This window comes from Phocoena phocoena, chromosome 10, assembly GCF_963924675.1.
Source record: "Phocoena phocoena chromosome 10, mPhoPho1.1, whole genome shotgun sequence".
NCBI classification, from domain to species: Eukaryota; Metazoa; Chordata; class Mammalia; order Artiodactyla; family Phocoenidae; genus Phocoena; species Phocoena phocoena.
The window spans coordinates 5,795,941-5,822,272 of record NC_089228.1 but is presented as its reverse complement, the minus strand read 5'-3'; the positions used below and the strand labels follow the sequence as shown (position 1 = coordinate 5,822,272).

Genomic DNA, 26,332 nt, shown 5'->3' with positions numbered 1-26,332 from the left:
CCATCTAAAGTGACTTAGCCCAAAGGGTACAGCTTGATTTTTCTCATGTGGCAAGAAGCTCAGAGGCAGCATCCAGGGCTGGTACAAAGGCTCTGATATGCCATCGGGGACTGTTTCCTTAGCACTCACTCAGCCACGCTTAGCTCCCTTCCTTACGCTTGTCACCTGTGGTCACAAGATGGCTGCTCTGCCAACAGTGTTGCTTCTGTGTTACACGTAAGAGGAAAGGAATGACCAAAGGATGAAAGTTGTACTCAGCTGAGGCTGCCCCCTTTTAAAAGGCTCTCCGGGAAGACTTACCCATTGATTCTAAAACTCCTATATCACATGACCTTGCATTCGTAACTGCAAGGAAGATGGACAAATGTAGTCCTTTGGCTGGGCGTGTTGCCTCTCTCAGTGAAACTGTGATGAGATAGAAGTGGAGAATACATTGGGCAGGCGCCCAGTACTGTCTGCACATTCATTTAAAAACAATTCTGGGGCTTCCCTGGTGGCGCAGTGGTTGAGAGTCCGCCTGCCAATGCAGGGGACACGGATTCGTGCCCCAGTCCGGGAAGATCCCACATGCCGTGGAGCGACTGGGCCCGTGAGCCATGGCCGCTGAGCCTGCGCGTCCGGAGCCTGTGCTCCGCAACTGGAGAGGCCACAACAGTGAGAGGCCCGCGTACCGCAAAAAAAAAAAAAAAATTCTGTATGTATTTTAAACCCTAGAAGATATTATTACTGTTATATAGTTGGTATTCATTTCATTTTGCTAATATTTTCCTTTTTGTCACTTTTCTTTCTGTGACCTTGAACTTCCATCCAAGGGCATTTTCCTTCTGCCTGAAGAATACCCTTCATTATTGCCTTTAGAAATGCTAGCGACAAAGATATTTCAGTTTTTGTTTGTCCAAAAATGTCTTTGTTTTATCTTTGTGCTTGAAAGCTATTTTTGCTGCATACAGAATTCCAGACTGGTGGTAATTTCCCTTTAGCAAGTTGAGAGTGCACTCCTGTTGTCTCTGGCTGCCCTTATCCTGATTGAGGAGTAAGGTGTATACCTCATTGCTACTCCTTTGATACAATTTGTTTTTGTCCCTCTTCCCCTACCTTCAGTTGCTTTTAAGATTTTCTCATGGTCTTTGGTTTTCAGAAGTTGGGAACACATACCTAATTCTGTTATTTATTATTGTATACCTATTTCTGTATTTATTCTGATTGTGCTTTTTAGTGCCCCTCGAATCCATAGCTTGATGTTTTTCACCCACTGTGGACAGTTTTCAGCCATTATCTCCTAAAACATTGCTTCTGCCCCTTTCTTGATTCTTTCCTTTTGAGTCCCCGGTTGCATGTTAGAATCAGCCTATGCTCTTTTCTGTACTTTCCATAATTTTGTCTTTCCTTACTTCAGTCTGGCTATTTGGTTTTGGCTTATCTTCCAGTTTACTAATTCTTCCTTCTTCTGTGTCTATGTTTTAAACCATCCATTGAGTTTTAAATTTCATAATTATATGTTTCACTCTTAGAGTTTCCATCTGATCTTATCTTATACATTCCCTCTTCTCTGCCAGAATTGTGATTTTGGTCTTTTTCATTCTTTGAATACATTTGATCATGTTTTTCTTTTAAGTCCTTATCAGTTATGTCCATTAATGGGATCTCCTATGAGTCTGTTCCTATTGTCTATTGTTTTTATTGGCTTTTGGTTATGTATTGTCTCCTCATATACCTGGTTTTGGGTTTTTTTAAAAAAACAATATCTATAAAATACAATATCTATAGATATATAGATATCGTCTTTCTCACACACACACACACACACACACACACACACACACAATTTGTGTATATATATAGAAACCACCTTGTATGCACCATCCAGCTTCAACAATTACCAGTCATCATTTATCTGTATTACTGTCCACAGTTTTTCTCCTTCCACTGACTTATTTTAAAGCAAATCCAAGACATAGCTTTCATTCATAAAAATATATCTTTTTAGTATGTATCTTTACTATTTTTACATATAAAAGCAAATTAAAGGCAATTCCCTAATATTACCACATATCCAATCAATATTTAAATTTCCTCAATTCCTTGTATCTTCTTGGCTATATTTGATTGAGTACTGGACATTATATTTGAAAAATTATAGAGATGTGATTTACATTTCTTTCTGGCAAACTGCTAGGCCAAGGGGACTACCATCGTAGAACATTTTATCCAATTAGGGCTTATCTATTTCTGGTTCACCGTTAGTCTGAGGATATACCCCTGTATGATCCCAATCCAAAGCCTTGGATATTTTCCATGGTTCCTCCTTATTGGCAGACCTCAACTCTGGATTTTCCCATCAGCCTCATGAGTCAGTGAGTATCACTGTTCAGCTTCTGAGCTTGTGGCCACTGCTTTTGGACATTGACAATCATTTTATGGGGGAAAATTCCCCTTGCAAATGCCTGATTTACCTCTGTGGGCTTCCCTCCTCTTATAAACCTTAGCTCTGTAATTCTCCCTTACTGTGGTAGCTCTCTGATGCTTTCAAACAGAGGTCTGTGTACTTTGTCTAGCTTTCCTATTTGTTCTCAATGGGGGAACTGGTCCTGACCACTTAGTCCACCAATGCCACGCCAGTTATAAAAATATTTTTTAATTTATTAAGCACTCATAGGATTAGGCTTGCATGTGAGAGGAAGGCAAGGAGTAGGCTGGTGTGTTTTGTTTCAACTTGACCTTGGACCTTTCGGTAGTCTCTATGTGTAACACATTGTATATATGTTATATTACAGATATAAAAATTAGCACAATTGTGGTCTAGACACCCTCTCTTCTCCAAGCAAGGAGAAGATCTTACTTTATGACTTACAAACAACAGAAGTAATTCATCTTATAATAAATAAAAGTGAGACAAAAATTAAATTAATTTTAAAAAATAGAGTCAGTAATTTAGAAAAAGAAAGAAGGAACGAAAAGAAGAGAAAAGGAAAGGAAAGAAAATGAAGAAAAGAGAGAAGCAAAAGAAAACTTAGTAAACAACTTAAGACTCTCTCAATGTCCGCTGGAGACCCTGCTCTCAAGTGTGATATAGTGAAGGCAGACTGGAGCCAAACAGGTATTTACACCTCACTGTGTGACAAACACATTGTGACTTGTCTTATTTTCAACCCTTACATAGTGCTTACGTTGTGCTAGGCATTATTCTAAGCACTTTACAAATAGTAATTCATTTAATCCTCATAGCAAACAGATTAGGAAAGAACTCTTGTGTCCCCTTTTTGATGGGGAAATTGAGGCAAAGCGAAGATAACTAAGTTGCTGAAATTCACGTAGCTGATAAGTAGTAAAGCTGGGATTAAGCACAGCCCAGTTTGGCTCCAAACTCTGTTTTTAATCACTCTGCTATGCTGTTTGTAATACAGGCAGGAAAGAATTGAATGTTTGAAAGATTTGTTTTTCAAGTTCTCAGAAATCAACATGAATATTCTATTTACCGTATAACTCAGAGTTCTTCTCTGAAGTTGAAAAGATAGCCTCTGTACTATGTTGGTAGCATAGGTAACAGTAGATGCTTCAGAGTTAAATGAAAATAAGCAGCTTTTTTTGTCTTCCTCTCATCTTTGTCATCCCCCTGGCACCTATGTTTATTGTGGCCCCCTAACAGGAAGCATTTGGGTTAAAATCTTTCAGAGCTGGCTCTGAGTCCTTGACACTGACCCCTCTGTCTGCCACATTTGCCTTGGTCATAGGCTAAAACCAGGGTCTGTGTCACGTCTCTTCTGTAACATAAGTAAACATCAGACTGTTATTCGGGAGGGAGTATTCGTTCCGCCCGATTAATCCCTCGCTTTTCTTTCTCCTTCCTCCATCGTGGTAGCATTTACATCACCTCAGCAAGTTAAGGTTGGAAGGTTTTCTGTTTCAAAATTTCAGTTCAATTCAACAATGTGCTGTGGTGTTTTATGAGACTATTTGAGAGTAAGGGAATTAACATCAGCCAGATGTTGCACTTGGCAATTTATCTAACTTACTCCTAATTCATTTCTCACAACTGTCTTATTCCTGTTTTATAGGTGATGGACCTGAAGCACAGAGAAATTAAGCAACTTGCCTGTGCTCACAAGCTCTGGTCTTTCTGACTCTAAAACACAAGCTTTTTCTTTTTTAAACTATTCTTCTGCCTTCCTCCCAGGGAAATTAGGGTTTTTTTTTCCCCTAACTTATGCTGCCTAGCAAGGGGTGTTCAGTTATCCTTATAAATCTTATGTGGATCTCCTCCAGATTGTCCTCACAGGAATTAAACATAGATTTTAATGAAGTGAACAGCTCTAATGGTTTCCTTTTCTCAGGGGCTACGCCATTGCCAGCAGCAGTGACGACCGCATGAATGAGCCTCCAACCTCTCTCGGGCTCGTGCCTCACCAGGTTAGTGACTGGGAATGAAATCACAATTCTGGACCCGATCCCAGTGGTGCAGTGGGAAAGTATTTGGGGTCATCCCAGCCCACCTCTTCTCCACCCTCTCTACCCTCCAGTTTCCCTGGTACTTCAGTGGGAATTCTTTATGAGCACCTGGAGGAGATCCCATTCTGCAGGATGGTGACGAGAAGAAATCCTGAACAAGCAGCATTACCCAGAGTCTTGATTTAGCATTTAGCACGTTGACTAGGGGCCTCGTGATGGAGTAGAACAAGAGAGAACGGGCTTTGGAACCAACCAGACAGCGGCTTAAATCCCAGCCCGGCAGTTATTAAGATGGCCTTCCTTGGCCAAGTCATTAAACTTCTCTGAGCCTTAGTTTTCTTATCTAGAAAATGGAGTCAAGAATACCGACCTCAGCTGGTAGCAGTAGAGATGAGAGATGTTATATAGAAAGGGCTTAGCGACAGTGCCTGGTACGTCACAGCCCTCAGTAGATGGTGCTGCTAGTTTTGTTGCTGTTGTTTATTATTACTGACTCCTTAATAATAATTAAGAAATAATAAATAGTAGAAGCCAAATAATAGAAGGCTTTCTGGGCATGCATGGGAAGGCCATTGGAAGTGCACAGTGTCACCAGATAGTGGGGTGTCTTTTCAGAAAAAAGAATCTGAGGCATCATAGGGAAGGTCCACCCATAGAGAGCGAGAGAGAAAAAAAGCAGTGAGATGAAAATGTTAAATTCGTGTTGCCTCTTCGCCAGTTGTCGTCGCTGTGCTCTTGGAGGTTTTCTGGTCTTACTTTTTGGAAATCATTTCTCTGGGTTCCGTGTGTGTATCTCAGTCTGTAGCAGGAAGGCTGTCTAGTTAGGGGAGCAGTGAGAGCACCCGACAGTCCCATCTGGGGGCTTGTGAGGACAGACTCACAGACGCAGAGAGCGGGGTGACTCACGCAGGTCGCGTTCGTCTCTCTCGCTGCCGACGCACACCTGCCCTGTCATTTTCTGGTTGAGGGTCTGAATCAGAAGAGGGGAAATTACTTGTGCACGGTCATAGAGGTAGTGGATATGCCGAAATCCATACCTAAACTCGGCACTCTGACCAGGGCTGCGTCTGAGGTTTTGTGAGTGGAAATAGCCCCGGCCTGCATTTTGGGAGAGTTTGCTTCGAATCGCTGCTCTGGGCCACTTGCACTACGTCACCTGTCATGGATTTGTGTTAGGTCACTTACCTCCCTGGGCCTCAGTTTCTGTATCAGTCAAAGCAGGTGCTTTACCTTGTGTCCAGGATTGTCTATGACGAGGCTTGGTAAAGCACACAACACCATGCAAATGTGACTTTTCCAGCCTGCCTCACTCAAGATGGCATTTATTTGACATGAATGGGTTAATCTTTTCTGCAGAAACACTTCAAGTAGGACCCACTAGGCCCTGTAATAAGCCCCCCTCATCCCCATGAGGAAGCTGTCCTCCAGAGCCAACCTCTGCTGTGGATGTGCTCATCTGAATCCTCACCCTCATCCCTTTTCACATGTCTCCTTCCCTTTCTTCTGACCTTGAGATGTGCCCTCATCTCCTTTACAGATCTCATGCTGAGGAGGGCCTTAATTAAATTTTCAGTCATGCCCCTGCACTGGTTTCCCTCTTGAAGTCCTTTATGTTAAATAACCGCAGTTGTAGTTTTCTCAGTGCTGAGGCCAGAGGGCAAAACAGTTTCTTTATAGAAGGGGTCCGGTGTCAAAATGCATGTGCCCATGTTTTTAAAGTGCTATGGCAACTAATCCCTCTCAGTGTTATTTACCCCCATGGGGCCTTGCAATTGTTTGTCATTCACCCTCTCTTCTAGTTCTTTCTCCTAGTTTTCAAATGTCTGAAGGATTATTTTGGTTGTTGGCCATCTCTTCATTTGGCCTTTTCAAAGTCTGAAGAATAATGCAGCCATATATGGGAAAAGCCCAGTGCGTGTGTGTGTGTGTGTGTGTGTGTGTGTGTGATTACTTGCTTACATTATTTCAAGTTTCAAGCCTTTATTTTTAGCTACTTTCTAAAAATGACAGTGGAGAAAGAGCTTTAAAATTAGTCAGGGTTGTGTGGTCCCTATTTTATAAGGCTTTAAATTTCTTCTTTTTTTTTTCTTTTTGAAGTGGAGTGAGTCCATTTATGCAACTGTGTTTTGATTAGGGGACCACCGTTTCCACAAAAACACTGGCTGTGTTGCAATGCAGACTCAGCACTTACCCCCTCCTTTTCCTGGCTCTCTTGAGACAAATGACTTCCTGTTGGAGAGGAACTCGGTAAACCCCTATGTGTGCTTTGTATACAGAGAATAGCCAGTGACGTTCCCTGGGCTCATTTTTTCTCCATTCCCCAAAGGAGAGTGTTTATTAATTGGCCCTTGTGGAATGAGATGTAGTAGAAAAGGGATAGTCCTTGGACCGAGAATCACAAGGCCGCCCACCGGCGACTCATTGTGTAATCAGGGGAAAGTTGCTTAACTTCGCCCATGCTCTCTGCGTCTCAGCTCTCCCCCGTGTCAGACCTGGGAGGCCTGAGGATTACTTAGTCCATCTCTCCGTGGGACCACAGGCCGAATTTGGCTTATCCAGAGATTGGCCAAGTGCAGAAAAAGGCTTGATTAGTCCCTGAAATTCAGTGATATTCAGCCTGAAACAACCTCTTATTGCATTTGAAAACCGTGAAAAAGCCACTTGAAGGTGAGAAAATAGGCTTATGGGTTTGTTCTTTTTCAAAAGTCTCCGGCCCACTGTGTGTGGATGGGATTCTGCAAGCATGCAGCAATGAGTATAAGCCACTTTCTGCCTATGAAGGGAATGTTTTTTAATTTGTCATTTTTATCTATGTATAAAATATACACAGTCACACAAATCATTAAGTATACAACTTGGATTCTCACAAAATGAACACCACTCATGTACCCAGCACACAGGTCAAAATGAAGTGTTATCAAGTTCCCTGACTTCCCCCCATGCTTCCTCAGTTATCACTGCCTCCTTCCCACACAGAGACACGCAGCTCTTGGCTCCGAACACCTTGGGAGACTTTTGTCTAATTTTGAACTTTCTGTAAATGAAATAATATAATACATGGTCTTTGGAGTCTGGCTTCTTTGCTAGAGAGAACTTTTTCACTGTAGATCTTAGCACATACTGTTATTCCCTCTGCTTCCCAGCAAGTGGGATCTTTTATTTAAAAAAAAAAGGTGGCGGGGTTGTCTTTTCCTGGCTCCTGGGGTGGTGACTGTTCTGTGAGGCCAGACCCCTTTTTCTGGTTCTTTGGCGGGAGGCACAGTTCAGGAGTTATCAAGTGTCGAGGCCACTCCTGATGTCTCCAGGAAGTTGGTGTGCAGGCTGGTGAGACAGAAATGTGACAGAAATTAACAGCCGATGTAGCTGCCGATCATTTGACTGGACATCCCTCAGAGAACGAAAAGCATCGTGGCAATTCAGTAGTTGTCTGAAAACCGTGGCCATGAATATAGCAGTCCTGCTTTGATACCAACATGGACCAGGCAGTTCACGTTTTTTCTCTTTGGGCAAATGGACTCTTGATCCTCAAGTACTACTGAATGAAGACCCTGGATGGGTACGCCCCTCCTAGGGGTTTGGACTTGCCAACCCGTAGTTCTCTCGGGCTTTCAAGTTCTTTGTTTTAGTTACTTTCAGAAGAGTAGAACAAAGCCCAAACTAGGACAGAACCTGGGCAGGGACCAGCCTGGGAAATCTCCCAGTGAGACAAAAGCCGAGCTAGAGCTGTGGTCTCTAGCCAAGCCTCGGCCTGCTCTTGATTTGGCCTGTCTGCACAGGCTGTGCCCCACAAATCCTCAGGCCATTCGCTTTCAATAAGGTCTCTTTACCGTGCTCCGAAATGCTGACCTCAGTGTGCCTCTAGGGGTGTGGACGGATTGACTGCTGAGGAAGGAGGTTAAGAAGATAAGCACTAAGAGTGTATTTCCTGAGATGTAGCCCGAGAAAAGGAATCTCCTTCCCCCTCCGATTCTGTACCCCTCGAATTGATGGCAATGGAAAGGGCAGGAAGAATAGACAGTCCAAACGTCTGCTGTTTCACCATTTCAGCTACTGTGGTTTGTGACCTGTTCATCCTCCCTTCCCCCTCCCTCCAGTCATCCCTGCAGCAGGTGATCCCCAAACGGTGACGCCGTGCCAAAGCGCCATTAGGTTCAGAGAAGTTCGGTGACCGGCACGCAGCACGAGCGTTTGGTTCCAGTTGCCTTTGGAGTTTCTAAGGTGGTGGATGTACCCCAAGCCACTCAGATGTGGTGAAGTCTCATTCCAATGGGGAGGCCCCTGAATACAGAAGGGATTTGGGTACAAGATCCGACAAGGTCTGGGCTTCCCTGCCTGCAAGGCCCTAGCAGAAGAGAGGGGCATTCCCCGCTCCTGGCACGCAAAGTGGGGGATAAATTACACACAGTGCCAGAGTTCCAGAGCGTCTCAGGTAGCATCTCTTGGCCCAAGAGGACTTGGGCGTAATTTTATCAGTTGAAGGACGTCACTTGTGCCCCACGAGCTTTGCTCACCCGATGGGGCTGTCCTGTTTGGGAGGCTCGCGTGGGAGGGAACCCGAAGGCTCTGGATCATACAGATCCGATTAGAATCCCAGCTTTGCCTCTTAATTTCATTTTCATCCATTTGACAAAAGGGTTCAAGGCGGTTCTTGCCACTTGTCACTGTGTGACCTTGGGCAGGTTACTGATCCTTTCTGAACTTCATATTTTAAATTACTAAAACGGGTATAATAATATACTAAACAACTGGGATTCATGTACAGATTAAATTACATTATAGATTAAATTACATTAGCACAGTTCTGGCCACATAAGGGACATTTGTAAATGTTGTTTTTATCTTTCTCTTTCACTTTTAATTAAAATGGTAAAGTGGGCGCCTATCTAGCCTCCTAAAAAGGGAGTTACAAGGAATCTCGTAAAACCCTGGAAGCAGTGAGTGTGCAGGGAAGGGTTGGAAGGATTAGTTCCATCCTGCGCTATTTTTCTAAGGATGGTGCTGGCTCATTTCCAGCTTGCTTCTTCTGCCCCTTGGTGGCCCCTGTTTGACAGTGAGAGGTGGGTTAGTGGTGGTAGCTGAAGCTGTTGTCTGAAACAAATACCTCTGTGGTGCGCCTGAGGTTTTGCATTTGCTAAACTTTATTTTGGCGTTGAATTTGGTTAAGACTCTCTGCAACATCCAAGAGCGATGCGGAGTTTGGAGTTAGCTCTTATTTATGCAAACTCCAAGCTCTAGAAATACCGCCAGGCCTGCTGGAAACCGGTGTGAAGTCAAAGCAGCAGGTTTCTGCTGTGGCTGCAACTGTGCCTTCTCAGAATGGCTGTTTATCTCTGGGCATTGGCTCTTCACTTCCCATCCAGGGGAGGTTGCTTTTGGACGCGCGCAGCAGTAAGCGGCAACTTGCAGCAAGCAGCAGTGAGCAGTAGCTGGAAGCAATATCTTAGTCCCCGGACCGGGAGTCCTAACTGCTAGACCACAGAGGCCAGCGGCTAGGGCCTAAACCCACAGTTCTAGCCTGCCTTGTCAAGAAAGAATTCAGGCAAGGAGGCAGAAAGTAAAGAGGAAAGTAGAAAGTTTCTTGGAAAAGCAAAGTACGTGCGGAAAGACGCACGGGAGAACTGAGAGAGAGAGAGTAACGCCTTTAGGAAGTTTAAATCCTTTATGAGGGGGCAGTTTTCCAGGTTTTTGTCTCCCTTCTGGCCAATCATCTTGCTTTGTCCCACCCTGGCTAATTTGTCTCAGGACCCTCCCCTTAGGTGCACACTCACCCCACAGTCAAGATGGACCCCGACGTGAAGGCATCTGGGAGAAGCAAGAGTCACCATGGCATGGAGTTGTCCCCTGACTTTTGACCCCCAAGGAGCCTTTCTACACATGTGTAGTGTCTCCCTTGCCCCAAGGAGGGGCGAAGTGGAGATCCCTTGATCCTTTACTCAAACGAGGTTTTGCCCCTCTTCGTTTTTGCCATGACTGTTACCTTAAGGCATCCACAAGAGACAAAACTTGGCTTTTTACCCTGTCTCTGTCATTGCTTCCATTTCGGAGAGCAAACAGGAGGCTGATTTTAAATGTCTAACCTGAAGCCCACCTATCTCCTATCTCAGGAAATGCAAACAGGAGGCGAGTTGTAAGTGTCCGGCCTGAAGCCCATTTTTTCCTGCCCCATGAAATGTTAACAGAAGGCCAGTTGTAAATGTCTAACCTGGAGCCCATCTATCTCCCACCTCAAGGTGGGCTTGGGGCTCAAGCCACTTTCACTCAGCTTAGGTGTAAACACCATGAGCGGCTGCCCAGAATGGAAGAGACCCCTTTCTATTCCTGATCTATTTATTTTGTAGCTGACTGGGCACAAATGACTGAAGATAATTTAATCCACTCAGACCCTGATGGCAGCCATCTTGATATTGAGTTTTTGGTTTTGAGGGGGTGTTTATTTGTTTTTTAATTCCTCTGGTCTTCCCTTTCTTTCTTCCATTCTTTTTACCTTCTCCTTGATTTTCACCCTTTTCCCCTAGACTTGGGAGAGAAGGAACAGAACTCAGATCCCTGGCTTTACCACTTGGTAGTTGTAGAATCTTGGGCGAGCCAAGCCACTTCCCTGAGCCTCGGTTTCTTTATCTAGAATACAGGGGAAAGTCCCAGGATGGTAGTGAGGGCAACATGAGATGAGTATGTGAAAACACTCCGGAGAGCCAGACACAGGGATGGCACGTAGCAGATGTTGCCCCTCTGCTCAGTCCCCTAGGCTACCATTTCCACAGGATGTCAGGACACGCCCTCCTGCAAGGCTTCCAAGGTTAGGAGGGAGCAGTGGTTTCTATGGAGGGAGAAGGGAGGGGGGTTAGCACTTTAGGGGAGGCACAGGAGAGGCAGACAAGATGGGTGAGTTTGAGAATCTGAAAGGCGACCAGTGTCCCTGTAACGTAGAGAATTGGGAGAGCACAGGGGAAGAGGAGGAGAGGCAGGACCTCACAGGCCATCTTAAACCCAGGGGCAGCGGAGAGCCGTTGAAAAGTCATAAGCGGAGCGGTGACGTGATCAGGTTTGGCTGCTGTACAGAGAATAGACCGGAGGAGATAACAGAGGATCTGGGCATAGAATTGGAGTCCTTGAGCCTTTAAGTGGAAGACAGCCTAATCCAGGGATGGTGCATCAGAATCACCTCGGGAGCCGTTCCAGAATACACACTTCCCAGCCCTGTTCCAGATCCACTGAATGACAACCTCCAGGGACGTTAGGTGTTTGAGAACAACGACTTCATTCTATAAAGATGGTTTCTTGATGGCATCCTGTGGGACAAAGCACGTGACTCGTCAAGTTAACACGGACCAAATCCTGCTCGTTGGTCATGGCTTTTGAGTTTTGTGCTCCCACCGGCCCTAGTTCTCTTTCCAAAAGGGCCCTGGACTCCTAGTCCCTAGGACACACCCCCAAACAGGTGTTCCTGCCTTCCAACCTTTGGATGCTAGTTAGATGCGCACAGGTGCGCGTATTGAATCCAGCCGGGACCGCCCACTGTCCTCCTGGGAACCGCCCCGAGGGGGGTTGGGAGGCCGGGAGCCTATATAGGCCTGGCTCTGAGGCTTTGTGCGTCATCTCTGCGCTCTTCTTTGCTCCTTCCGGGTCGGGGGGTCGGGGCGGCGTGAGGCCTTGTTAGCCAAGCGCAAGTACAACCATGCGCCTCGCTGGTGTTTGAAGACGGGGATTCAACTCAAGCTCCTTCTGCCCTTTGTGGGGCCTGGGGGTGAAGAGAGGGAAGGGAGCCAGGAAACCCAAGGTAATTGTACTTCTCCCAGCTTCCCAGGTGGGGTTTTTAAATATTCAGGGGGTAGCAAAGAGACGCGTGTTGTAGAGCTGGTCTATTCGTAAAACACTTTTTCTTTCCCTGGAAGGCTACATTGGAAACTGATGCTGGAGGGGCTTTTTTTGGTTGATTTTTTTGTTTCGTTTTTTTGAGGCAGAGGGATTGGGGGCAATAGGGACTTTATGCTTTCATTTTGTACCTTTCTGTATTGTTTGGAAAATGTTAATGAGGTTATGAACCTTTTTTAGTCACCTTTTTTGAGGCATAGCTTATGTACAGTCAAATGTACCCGTTTAAACGTGCATTTTAATGAGTTTAGACGAGTGTGTACACTTGCATGTGACCACCACCACCGCAAATGAGGTCCAGAGCTTTTCCATCCATCCCCAAAACTGACTTTGTGCCTTTTCTATGGTAATATCCCCACCCTCAGACCCAGGCAACCACTGATTGGATTTTCATACAGGCCATTTTAATATCTTCTTTATTCTTTTCAGCATCAAGAGGAAAAAAAACCTTCATCAGTGTAATTTAGAAAATAAAATATGCAGCGAGGCAGGCAAAGTTTGGCCCCTCTAGTAGAGGCGCATGTGTGTGTGTTCGTGTGTTTGTGGAATTGGCAGTTTTTCCCCCTCTAGGGAGGGGAGAGATTGAGAAGCCAGTAGTATTCAGGAGGCTGTTTAAAAGGAAGTTAAGTATTTAAATATATTTAAAAAAATAGGAAGACAGGAGTAAATATGCTATGGGAGTACGGGTTATTTTTTTGCTCTTTTGTTTTCTGTCATGCTTATTACTTTTATAATAGGTCGAATTAAAATTTTTAAAAAGAGCCATTTAATACTTACCCTCCTATAAGGAAAGATTGACAGCAAATATTATAATCAAATAAGGGTTTAGAGTAAGCTGTGTGTAGTCCCCAAAGTTGGAAGACTGTACCTTGAGCCGTGTCAAGAGGCCTTAGAGTGGATGGAGAAATCACTTTATAAAATTTTGTCATTTAGATGTTAATTTAGATGTGGCTAAATTAGCCGGGTGTGGTGGTGCTATGCATAAAAAACGTGGAAAGGAGGGAGAGGCTTGCTAACTGCTTCCATCTGCTTTCTGACATACAGCAGGTGATGCTGAGGGTATAGATTAAACCACGGGAAGGGGCAAATGAGGTTGGTAACTGAAAGCATCTTCTTCCAAAGGCTCTGAATCACCTGGGCTCTTGTTAAACATGCACATGCTCTGGCCTTACTTCAGATCTTTTCAGTCAAGTTCCAGGGGATTCTTCTGATCAGGCAGGCTTCGAAAAATACCAGATGAGCATATTGTTTCATATACTTTGCACACTTCTAAGTAGGAGGGTGTTGGCGAATTTTTCTCCACCCAAGCAAGGGACAAATCCTTATAACTTCTTTGATTGTGAATTGGTGCCTGGCCTCTCTAAATAGGTAGAATATATTTATTAGGATTTTGCATCAGGTGCCTGGATTTTAGATTTGCTCTGGGATTTCTATGCATGTCTAAGGAAGGTGCTAAAATTTTAAGTAGCAACTTCTGCTCTTTAAATTTTATGCATTTCTTGTAAGATTTCAGGGAACACAGAGCATATTGCGGAAGCTCAGTGCATTTGTAATACAGGGGATTTAAAGAGTTGTTGATGGGGAAGGGCTTCATATTGCCTGGAAGATGTGAATGGTGGTAAGATGGAGTTTTTCTTGTGGTTTATTTGGGATGTGTTTCCTCTGAATACTTCAGGTATGAATAATTTGGTTGGCTTTGGGATGTTTGTGTTTTTCTTATCCACTCATTCCATAATTAATAATTAGTATTTGTTATGAGCAAATCACTCTGCTATGGACAGATGCAAATAGTTCAACCTATATCTTGCCCTCTAAAAGCAAGAGAGATTAAAAAGTAATTTTTTAAGTAATTATATTACACAAGGTGATTCTAAAACTCATTTGGCAAGGCAAAGGACCCAGAATAGTTAAAATAATCTTGAAAAAGAAGAACAAAGTTAGAAGACTCATACTTCCCAGTTTCCAAACTTACTACAAAGCTACTATAATCAAGACAGTGTAGTACTGTCATAAAGGTAGACATATAGATCAACAGAATAGAATTGAGAGTCCAGAAATGAACCCTGACATTTATGGTCATTTCTTGCCAGTTAACTGGATTTCCACATACAAAACAGTGAATTTGGACCCTTATGTCACACCATATAAAAAAACACCTCAAAATGGATTGCAGACCTAAATGTAAGAGCTAAAACTATTAAATAAGAAAACATGCTAACTCTTCTTAACCTTGGGTGAGAATTGGTTTGTTATCTATGATACCAAAAGGCCAAGCAACCAAAGGAAAAATAAATAGGACATCAAGAAAGTAAAGTTCTGTGCTTCAAAGGACACCCATCAAGAAAGTGAAAAGACACCCCACAGAATGGGAGAAAATATTTGCAAAATCATATCTGAAAGAAACTCATATCCAGAATATATAAAGAACTCTTAACATTCAACAATAAAAAGAAAACCCAATTTAAAATTTGGCCAAGAATTTGAATCTACATTTCTCTGAAGAAAGATAATATGAATGGTCAAGAAGCACATGAAAAAATGCTCAACACTATTAGTCATTAGAGAAACGCAAATCAGAACCACAGTGAGCTACCACTTCATGTTCATTAGGATGGCTACCTCAAAGAGACAAGAAGGTGGAGAAATTGGAACCCTCGTATGTTGCTGGCAGGAAAGTAATATGGTGCAGTCACTTTGGTCCTCAAAATGTTAAACATATAGTTACCATGAGATCCATTAATGCCACTCTCTATATATATACCCAAAAGTTATTCAACTTGTGAATAAACAAAATATGGTATATCCATGTAATTGAATAGTATTTAGCAATAAAAAGGAATGAAATACACATGATACAATATAGTAAGTGAAGCCAGTCATGTATGATTCCATTTGTAGGAAATAGGCAAATTAGGCAAATCAATAGAAATAGAAAGTAGATTAGTAGTTGCCAGCATTTGGGAAAAGTGGAAAATGGGGACTAATTTCTTAGGGGTTCTGAGTTTCTTTTGGGGGTGCTGAAAATGTTCTGAAACTAGGTTCTGGTGATGTTTACAAAATTCCATGAATATACTAAAAGCCACTGAACTGTATACTCTAAAGTAAGTTTATGGTACATGAATTTTATCTCAGTAAACCTGTTGTTTTTTAAAGAAATAACTATTACATAAGTTATTTTGGTGATAAATACCAAAAAGAAGGATTTCACGTAATGAAGGCGTTATCTCTAAGTCAAGTGGTGGGTGGATTGAGTATTTATGAAAGAGGTGTGTATGAGCTTGAGTGACTATTATGGAAGATGTAGATTTGGTTATATAGCTGGTTCCAAAGGAAGTGCTCTGAGTCACAGAATTCGGCGTGAGACAAGGTCAGCAACGCAGTAGTGTCTTTGAGAGGGACGTTGTACTTGAGCTTAGTAGCTGTATGAAGCCTGTGAAAAGATCAGAAAGGCAAAATGGGCCCAGATTAGGGGGGACCTTGAGTGCCAGCATGAGGAATTCTCTGCTTTTTTGGTCAGCTCTAGGAAGCTGATAAAAAGTGACACACCTCAGAGCTGTGTCTTAGGAAAATTAATCCATAGCAGAGTGTTGGATTCAGTGGGAGGGAGAGAGCTCACCTGTGGAGGTGCCCGTTAGGAGTCTGTCCCAGTTGGTGTGAGAACAGGCCTTCCTCTTTTGAATTTCCTAAAACTGGAATTAGTTTGGTGGAGTTCTGAGCCTTCTGAGACCAACTTGGGGAATTTGAAAGGCCTCACACACAGATGTTATTCTACTTCATTTCCTGGGAAAATGAGTCAGTTTCCTGGTAAAGAGCTGTCTGGGGTGCTAAACAATGGTGTGGGTGCCCTTGCTTGGCCACCCCATTCACTTCGGCTCCTTTCTGTTGCTCACCACCTGTGTTTTGGGTTTATATTTTCTCTTTCCTTCCTTCCTTCCTCTCCCTTTTCTCCCTTCCTTTCCGCTCCTAACTGGGTCTACTGTCTCCCTTCCCTTCGCCTTTAACTCCGCACCTCCAATCGTGGAACAGTTTAGCAGAGAAAAATACCAGTATTTCTTTGCACAACACAAAGAAAGTTTATTACCTGTATGAGAGAAAAGAGAATCAGGAGACCTTTTCATGAAACCTATATGGAGACCTTAACCTGTAGGCCATATCAGTGAACATTTTCATGGAAAATATGCTACATATGATAAATATTTTTCTAGGTAAATTTAATATTAAAGCCATTGAGATAGAAGGAGACTCACTATGAGAATTCTTTGGGCCTGTAACTTCCAGATCTCATGAGGATCTCAACATACCCATTTGTGACCTGCCGTTATAGTCTTTTCTGCTGGTTTGCCATCTCTTGTTTTGGTGACCTGGAGAGCAAACTTAGGACCCTGCTTGTGCCTCAAGCACTGTATTAGGAAATGGTCACCACCTTCCTGAGATACAGAGAACTAAAGATTGTCACATTTTCAAAGGTTTACTGTGAGGCCAGCTAACTTATCCCAGCTATCTAGCTTATCATTTCTACCAAACACTCTCTTGATCTTGGATTACATTGAAATCTCATAACATATAGATGACGACGTTTAAAAGATTGCTATAGGCATTTCCTTTAACGTTAGATCTTCCAGCAATAAGTATGCAAATGTAACTAGACTGACTAGTTGCAGTGTGGGGCTTAAAGGTGGAGTTGCCCACACTCAGAAGCCTGTCTCTTTAAAGAGTCCGCCAGGTTTCCTTGGTTTTGTTTTGGGGGAGTGTTGATAGGGTGGCTAAAGGCAACAAGGACTGTGGGGGAGGGGGGGGTGGGGGTTTGGTTCTTTTGCTGTATTCAAGTGAGGCTGTTAAATGTGTGGTGAGCCCTCACATTGAAGACAAAAGCTGTGCTGTCCTGAGAGGGAGGGAAGGGAAAGGAAGGAGAGAGGGAGCCCAGGCCAGGGCCTGGCCAGGTTTGGGATCAGGGGCCCGCTTCTGAATCTTAGCGTTGTCACTTTTTGTTTACCTGAGCCAAGATGCTTCACCCTTCCCAGCCGGAGTTTCATCAGTGGGGTGGTTGTCAAGACCAAATAAATTAACTCAAGAGAAGATTGGTGGTGTTTGGCTTATTGTAAATGTTGAGTCCTATGGAGACTTTAGAGATTTCACCATACATATTTTTAGTAATAATGTTTAAATGATATATGTAACAGTTTAAAGTCCCCTTTTGGTGTCAGTGTAGTTCTGGAAGTGTAGTGTCTGGATTACTTAAATTATAGTTTGCGAAACCTGGTTATAACTGACACCCCGTAAATGGAAATGAGTTGTGATTCAGAAATTATAACTGAGGTGCTCAAGGTGGCGCTGTTTCCCCATAAACTTGGTAATGCGCTCCATTTTATCCCTATCTGTTCCAACTCAGGCAAGTAACTGGATCTATATTTAGGACCATTTCTGCCTTCTGTAGTCCCCAGCCCTTCTTACCTAGTGAGGCCGCACTTCAATACCACATCCTAAAAATGCACACTTGTCCTATATTCACTGTAACATACACGAGAATTGTCAGTAATAAACTAGTTGACTGGTTATATATTTGAAGACATTTATGAAAACAATACTTCAGATTTTACAGCTTTCTTTTTATATTTTGGAGTCAGTTTGTGTTTAGGTCTCAAATATGTGCAAGGCTTGTAGACCGGTTCTTAATGGAATGAAGGACCTCATATAGTTCTTCCTCAAACTGATTATATAGTACGAGGGAAAATATCTACATTGAACTTCATTTTTGTGAATCTGTACCAGGAGCACCCTATTAATTGTTTCCCACTTCTTGTCAGAAGCGACACACGTACTTCACAGGTGTGTCATTCTGGGCTTGATGTGCCTTGTTGTGTTTGTTTTTAGATACGAGGATTTCTGTCGCGATTTGATAATGTCCTTCCTGTCAGCCTGGCATTTGACAAATGTACAGCTTGTTCTTCCAAAGTAAGTCGTTCTACATTCATGGGACTTGTTTAAAATGAGCTCTTCAGCCTTACTAGCCGGAGGCACTGAAACCAACTGAGGGCTTTCTGTGGAGGAGGGGAGGGCCTAACAATGCCAAACCAGAAAGGATTGTGTTTTCATTTTATCTGTATTCATTCTCACAGAGAAACCAGCCTGAGAAAGTGTGGTTTATAGTGTAGAGAGAGAGACTGGATTAGATCACTATAGTTCTGTATTAGTACTTGAATCACGATGGTAATTTGGACTCGAATTTGAACTTTACTCGTCTTTGTTCCTCCCCAGAGAGCTCCTCGCTTGTACCGACCGTCCCAGAGCAATTTTTAAGTGTTACTCAGGGGATGAGGGGTAGCAGGCGGTCCTGGTGGTGTGTCTTTCGGAGATCTACATAATGACAAAGAAGGAGTAAACAGAGATTAGGGCCCTGGATCGGGAGCCAATAAAAGGGCCCATTCAGCTTTGATCTTTCCAGAGGTTCTAAAAATAGAGCTGGTATGTCCTCCATTGTAATGGGAAACGGCTGATGTATCTCAAAACTACAGTGATGGCATCTCATTTTTTAATAGGCTTTGAGATAGTCTTGAGTTATTTTTACATGCACACTGTGTGCTATAGCTGATTTCCTTTTGGATACCTCTTTAAGCCTTCTAATGCCCAGTGATTTAACCTGGGCTTTTAAAACGCATGATTCTTGATAAGACTTCCATGTTCAAGTGTTATGCAAAATAGCGTTGGGGTCATTAATCCCAAACTCTGGCCTCTCAGTTATAATTTGAGACTTTGCTGTGTAGCCTACATCTGGCACTCTGAAAGGGATTGAATTCTAGGGATAGTCTCTCCACTCTGAGATGACACGCTTTCTTTGAAAACTTTACCCGAGTCTTGTCTTATGAGAAGCACAATCCTGACCAGTCAGTCTCTCTAAAAAGTTCACTCAGGGGGCTTCCCTGGTGGTCCAGTGGTTAAGACTCCGAGTTTCCAGTGCAGGGGGCACGGGTTCGATCCCTGATCAGGAAACTAAGATCCCACATGCCGTGCGGCACAGCCAAAAAAAAAGTTTAAAAAAGTTAACTCAGATTTGACAAACAATGTTGATAAATTTGGTTAATTTTAGGTGCTCAAAAACTTAGAGTAACTCTTTCTCTCTTTTCTTCAAAAGTAAAGTAAGCTCCTGTTCTATCGTTATGCATCCCAAGTGTCTCTGTTGAGATTTAAAGCTGTTTGTTAGTAGTTATCCGTGAGCTCCTTTTTTCTGTAGGTCCTTTAAGGCATCTTCTGTCTTCTCGAGTCAGGGCCTCAAGGACGTCTGTGTGCACTTCTGTCTTCAGAAATGCAGGTTTTAGGATTACGTGCTCTTCAATGGAGCACATTTTTTTCTTTGAATGGCTAAGCTAATTGGTCTCAAAATAACTTGGCAGTATTAATTTTCATACTGAAATTGTTTGGCACCGGTGCCAGAGGTTTTTCTGTGGCTTTATGTAAATCTGGTAAGTCAATGAAATAACGATAATTGGGTTCTCTAAGTGAAACGCAAACACTCATTTTTTCTTGTTCTATTTCTAATTAAATTAGCCCTTGAGATACTGTTTACAAAAGGATCACAAGCATACCAGCTAGCTGAGGTCCCTTATATTCTTTGAAAGAGAATAGCTTTGCATTTTCTTTCACACTTATTGTAAGCATTAAATTAATTATAGGTATTACTTTTTTGTTAGCAAAATTATTTCCCCTTGGTGGTCATTCTGAGAGTCCTGCTTTACATAAACATGCTGGACGATTTAATACAAACTGACTTGGATTTTAACAGCTGTGCTATTCCCATAGCGATCACTTTTCATGTGGTCTGGGTATTAAATTTCTTTTGTGCTGAAAAGGTTGCTTCATTGGTGCATGTATTTCCTTACAGTAGAAACACAGCATTTACTTACTTGGCTAACTTATTTATTCGCTTAGGAGGATGTCATTCTCTATTATCTGCAAACCCAGCATTAATACTTTGAAATGACAAATCCAATTACATTTTCATCTCTGTGCATGTGAATTTTTCTTAATTCATACTTAGCATAATATTTTTTATACTGAGTCATATCATAGTTGTTATTGTTTCAAAAAAAATTCTTTGAGGCTAAAAATGACTTTTAAAAATTTCTCCTTTGACATCCATGAAGTAATTTTTTCCTTTGGTAGTGTTCAGTATTTTTGCTTTTTTTCCCCCCCTAGCACTAAGGCCATGCTTGTGTCTTGATTTAAGCACAAGTACAGAAAGATTGGGGAGGTAGAATAAACTATGCTGAGTAAAAATGCCTTCATTACCTTATTTATATCAATAAAATATAGACATTTTATAAGGCCTGAGGTGGGGAAGACTACAGTTCTCTGCTTCTGTGGCAGGGAAGGCTAAATCATCTACACGCAAATTGTTCCTTATCCTGTTTGATTTTAGCTTGGCATACAGCCAGGTGAATTGTTCCATCTTCCAGAAAAAATATTGAAGAATCTGGAGGGAGGAGGGTGGTGAGGAGTCGCTTTCATTCCAGTTTCTATTTATTGCCTTGTAAGACTTTCCAAAATGATAGTATCTGTCACTAGAATTTCAAAAAACCCTATTTGAAGGTATATGAGTCCTTTTTTAGGTTTCATAAAGGAATTCAGAGCCAAATAGTTGTGTGGAATTGCTACCAAAGGGAAGAGTACAGATTTGAAACTGATATTCTTGAAAGAATTTCTTATAATACATGGAGTTAATTTGTTGTTTTTAGATTTTCACCTAAGTAATTGGGAGGAAGTTAGGGTATTTGGAGGGGTACCTTTCTATTTTGATATAATTTAAAACTTACAGACAAGTTGCAGGAATAGTACAAGGAACTCCTTTACCCAGATCCCCCAAGTGTTTACATTTTTCCCCATTTGTGTGTATGTGCTCTTCTCCCTCCCTGCCTCTCCTCTCTTTGTTGAAACAGAGTCAGTTGGAGACATTGTGATTGTTCATAGCTAAGTACTTCAACATATGTTTCCTAAGAAAAAGGTTCTTATCTTACCTAAGCACAATGCACTTATCAAATTCAGGCAGTTTAATGTTTGTGTAACAGTACTGTTATCTAATACACGGTCCATATTTCAGATGTTGTTATTTGTACCAGTAATGTTCTTCATAAGTTTTTTCTCCAGACCAGAATCCAGTTCAGGATCGGGCATTTAGTTGTCATGTCTCTTTGGCTTCCCTCGATCTGGAAAAGTTCCTTAGCCTTTCTTTGTCTTTCTTAACTTCACCACTTTGACATTTTGCCAGTTATTTTGTAGAATTTCCCTCAATTTGGATTTGTCTAATGTTTCCTTATGATTAGATTCAGGTTATGAATTTTTGGCAGGAATACCAAAGAAATGATGATGTATCCTCATGTCAGGAGGCACATGATACATTTTATCCCCTTTGGTAACGTTAACTTTCCCCCTTTCCATATTTGTAACTACCTTCCCCAACAGTGAGAAACCTGGCTCCCAGCATCCTGCATATATTCACTTACTTGCTCAAGCCTGGAATACACAGAAAGTAGTTCCAAAATTGCTGGTCCATACTACTGCAGATAGTAAACCTATTACGTAGAGTTTGATCATTGTGCATGGTTCTTTTTTCTAGGCAAAATTTACATACAGTGAAATGCGTGAATCTTAAGAGGATAATACTATAATTTTGACAAACACATACACCCAGGTAACCTACATTTCAATCAAGACATAGAATGTTTCCGTTACGCCGGAGAGTTCCCTCGTACCCCTTCCCAGTCAGTCTTGGGGGAGGGGAGCAGTATGTTGAGTACTGTGACCGTTCTCTTTCCCTAGAAGGAGTAAAACAAGGCCCCTCTGGTGTTTTATGTAACAGTAGCCTTGTTCCTGGGACCCAGAAGTTGACTGGAAACTTCTCTCAGATGTGCAGTCAGGAGCAGGGCTGTGCCTGAGGAGACTGCAGGCAGACGATTCTTGATCTGGTCGCACGATTCTGTCACAACCTTGGCAATATTGCAGGAACAGCCTATCACGAAGAAGCAGGCCCCAAACTTGGTTTTTATACCGTCTGGGACTGCCTAATGCACAGATGTAGCGAGATGTGCCCAGAAACCTGATCTCCAGATTTTCATTAGCCATTAGCAGCCCTAATAATATACTCATTCTGGTGTTTACTATTCGATGGGGTCTCCTGTTGATAGGTTATGACTGAACTTCCCAAAGTGACTTGTTATTAGCTTTTTATGTGCACCTGTGTATGTGTGTCTTGGAGTGAGAGGGAGAGGGTGGTGTAGAATATGTGTCAGCTGGTATCATCATATGGCCAACTGTGCTTGCTTTTTGCCTTTGTCATAGTCAGCCTATCCATTTATCTTTTGATATTAATATAATCCTACCTTTCTTCTCTCATTTCTCTTCTCTTTGTTAAGAAAAGAGAAGCATGAAATGCCAAAAATTAAACTCAAATATTTAAACTTTCTGTAAAGAAAACCCTCTATCCCAAAGCAACCTATTACCTAAAAGTTCTGCAGATGCACTGTTGAGGAGAGAAGGACACATGGTAGATTTGGAAGGAGAGGTTAAACTCTTACTGTATGTCTGTTAGCAGACATACGTTTATTCAACTGACATTTGAGTCCCTGCCGTGTACCAGAGATAGGGAGGTGATTAAAATAGCCACTGCCTTCAAAGAACACTATCAAAAGAGTGAGGGAGACCTATAAACCAATGCTGATCTCCCTAACATTGTTATATGCTCTACAGTCAAGGTATATCCTCTTCTTAAGGTGTCCTGGTACCAATTAGCTTTGTAAATGGGGAAGAACGGGGAAGGTCTTGCAAGGGACTTGTAAGTTGATCTTAAAGGATGAGTAGGAATTTGTAGAAATACATGGGAGAGAGGACAAGAGGAAGGTATTCCAGGCGTGGGGGGATCACATGTGTGCCAGCCAGAGGCAAGAAAACACGGCACATTTATGAAGTTGTTCTGTGTAGCAGTTGTGTCAGAGCCTGGGACACCTCATTCCCTTCACATTGTCCTCTTGTCTTGGTGAGTGCCATTTTCATTTCAGCTCTTCTTGAGCTGGAATCTGGCTGTACTTTGTCTAGCACTTGAGGCTCTTTCTCACCTCGCATCAGGCTTAGGGGTTTCCTAGCCTAAGGAATCCAGCAACTGCAGCCCGTTGGGGGGCGGGGGGGCGGGGCGCAGAGGACAGGAAGGCAGGCGGGGGGATTTCCAGGTCCTGGCTCTCCATCCCTTGCTGGCCAGCTGAGGGACCACAGGCAAGGTGCTCCCCACTCTGCCGCCTCCCTTTCTTTTGTTAAATGAGTCAGTTGGATGAGATAAGCTCTGGCTGTCTATTGACACTTGAAGTTGCTAGCTTTTATATTTCCTTTACTTACTTTTATTTAATTCTTTATTCCCCAAGCAGTGCATTTTCGTTGCAGAAAAATCAGAAAATATATTTAAGGAAGTAATCGACTGTATTCCAGCCACACAGATCATTGTTAGGCATTGATGTCTACCCTTCTTGGCTTAAAAAAAAAACAAAACAAAACCCTATCTTTTGTGGGTATGTGCAGATAATTTTTCTCTCTGAACATAGCTATTGTAAGTTTGAAATTAGCTTCACAGAGAGGGATTTATGGTGCTACATCAAGCGTACTCTCTGCTTCTCTGATTTGATAGGGTTTTAAATCTCAGTCATTTACAAGGACTGGCCAGAGCCCCATCGGAAGAGCTCTCCAAAGTTGTGCCAGGAACTTTTGCATATGGCTTCTCAGTGGCAAATATTACTCAAAACTGGGCTGCAGCCAGGTGTTCCTTCTTCTTTTCAAAAGGGACATAAATCTCTGATTTGGAAAATGTTGAGTAACCCTCAGGTTCCCTTTTTCTATCTCATTTACCTAGTGAGGCCTCAAGTCTCCTGTTTTAATGTGTGATGGATTCCATATGGATAGTTGTGTGGTGTAAACTGTTATCTCATATCTTGTCCTTAGCAACTAGAGTTCCCACAGCTTCCAGGACTGCTCGCTTCCCAAAAGGAGATGGAATATCCAGCCAGAGCCAGTGTGGAGTATTTAGCTACAAGCCCTAACCTCAGAGTTCTTGGCTCTTCACCTCCTTGAAAAACCTTGGACGTTTCTCCCTTTGCTTCAATTTCCTCATCCATAGAGTGGGGAAAATATTTTCTGTTTCCCAGGGAAATTGCAATGGCTGACGTGTATCCAGTTCCCTGTGACCAAGTACCAAGGCCTTTGCCCACTCCTGGGACTGATGTTGACATCAGAAATAAGAGGAAAACAAAGACCCCTGTGATTTCATTAGGTCTTCCGGGGTGTGTGGCACCCTTTCTGGGGTCACTGTTCACAAGCAGGTACAGTGAAAGGCCTGATTGAAAGTCAAGTCTGCCTTGGCTTTGAAAGGCTGCAGAAACCTTCCATCATGGTTCATGATGACTATTACTGCCAAAACCTTTTCTGTGATTCCAGAGAACTCAGTCTTGCTACTTACTTCTAACCTGAGACCACCGAATCGGTAGTTAAAGTTTGTGCTGCTTACTCCTTTTCTGTGTCACCTGAGGTCACAAAGACATGCCTCGCCTGTCCAAACACACTTTTTTTTTCCTTAGAGGATCTCTAACATCCAGACCAGAAAATTTAGGGCTGTGTTCTCCTTAGGTGGTTCCACTGGCTGCCTGGCCCAAGCATAGGCTTCAGGTTATTGAAAATCTGAGTTCCTTTTAGTTTGGAATTAATCTCATTCACTTTTAGCCTTTCCCCCAAGCCCAACCCTTGACATAGTGGTTCTTAAATTTTTTGAGTCATGGACCTCGTTCAGACTGATAAAAGCAGTAAACCTGCTCCCCTGAAAAATGGAAGCCACACAGTTTTGCAGGCAATTTCATTGGCTTTGTGAAGTCCCTGAAACGTGCCTGTGGATCCTAGGAAGGCATCCTTGCTCTGAGTGTTTCTTTGGTACCATCCCCACGCTCTCCCAGACAAGACCCTGGGGGATGTGGGTGCAGCCAGCCACAGCCCCACCATGATTTCTCTGTGTGGCTTGGGAAAGTAGCCCTCTCTCTTTGGGGACTCATTTTCCTCAACTGTAGTAAAGGGAGATGCCTGGGCTGGTCTACCACTGGGTTTTGTTACCTGACTCTGACATTGTTGTAGTCTCTTGATCAGCTACTTTGTTTCTTTAGGCCAGGCAGCATCCGGGTAGGGGAGGGGAGAGATAGCGAAACAGCTCAGAGTTCTAAGGGTTATTTGTCCTTTCTCTAGTGGTGCATTGACTTGGCTCCAGATGGGCAAAGAGCCCCAGCTGTCATCTGTTCATGTTCCTTCTTTTCTTCTTATTTATGCAATACGTTTGTCTTCTTCCCTCTTCTCTCCTCCCGTTTAGTACCTTTGTAAGGTAGGGAGGGAAGAACATGGTAGTAACCGCTGGTTTTTTGAAATAAGGGTGCCATCAGCTTGAATTGGGAAACATTTTATGGATGTACATGCTTATACATACACAGGTTGCATATGATATATATATAACTGTTTAAATTGAGTACTTAAACTCATGTAAATATATGTATGGTTGTTTATTTTAATGACTGTTGTCATAGCAATTCAACAAACATTGGAGCTTCTGTTTCATGATATATTTTTGGATGATACAGAGGTCAGTAAGACATTCTCTGAAGTTTCTGATGATATCCTTCTGGACAAGATAGGAAAATTATAATACACGATTATACACCTCAAGCACGTCAACTTATTCCAACATCTTGACCCAAGAAATGTTCTTAAGCTTAGGAGGGATGATTAGTTCCTAGCAAAGGTGGGAACCGGTTAAATATGTTTTGAATGGTGAGAAGAATTAATGAGTGTTTTTGTAGATGAATAAATGAACAGCACAACAGGAAGAACGGGAAGATAGGCTGTGCCCTCCAGGAACTCAGTCGAGTGGGAGGCTAAGGCTTGGTAGCAGACGCTCTTTGCCTACTCGTGCAGAGGCATGATTTATCATGAAGCCATAGGTGGTAGCTAT

General features: G+C 42.7%; 1 protein-coding gene across 1 annotated transcript in view; it reads left to right on the top strand.

The window, feature by feature from the left end:
- ATG7 (autophagy related 7) overlaps positions 1 to 26,332 on the top strand; it is a 243,980-nt gene that overhangs the window by 71,761 nt on the left and 145,887 nt on the right. The window contains exons 16-17 of the mRNA XM_065884527.1: positions 4,332 to 4,407; positions 18,190 to 18,270. Coding sequence (XP_065740599.1) covers positions 4,332 to 4,407; positions 18,190 to 18,270 — 157 coding nt within the window. The remainder of the gene's footprint in view (positions 1 to 4,331; positions 4,408 to 18,189; positions 18,271 to 26,332) is intronic.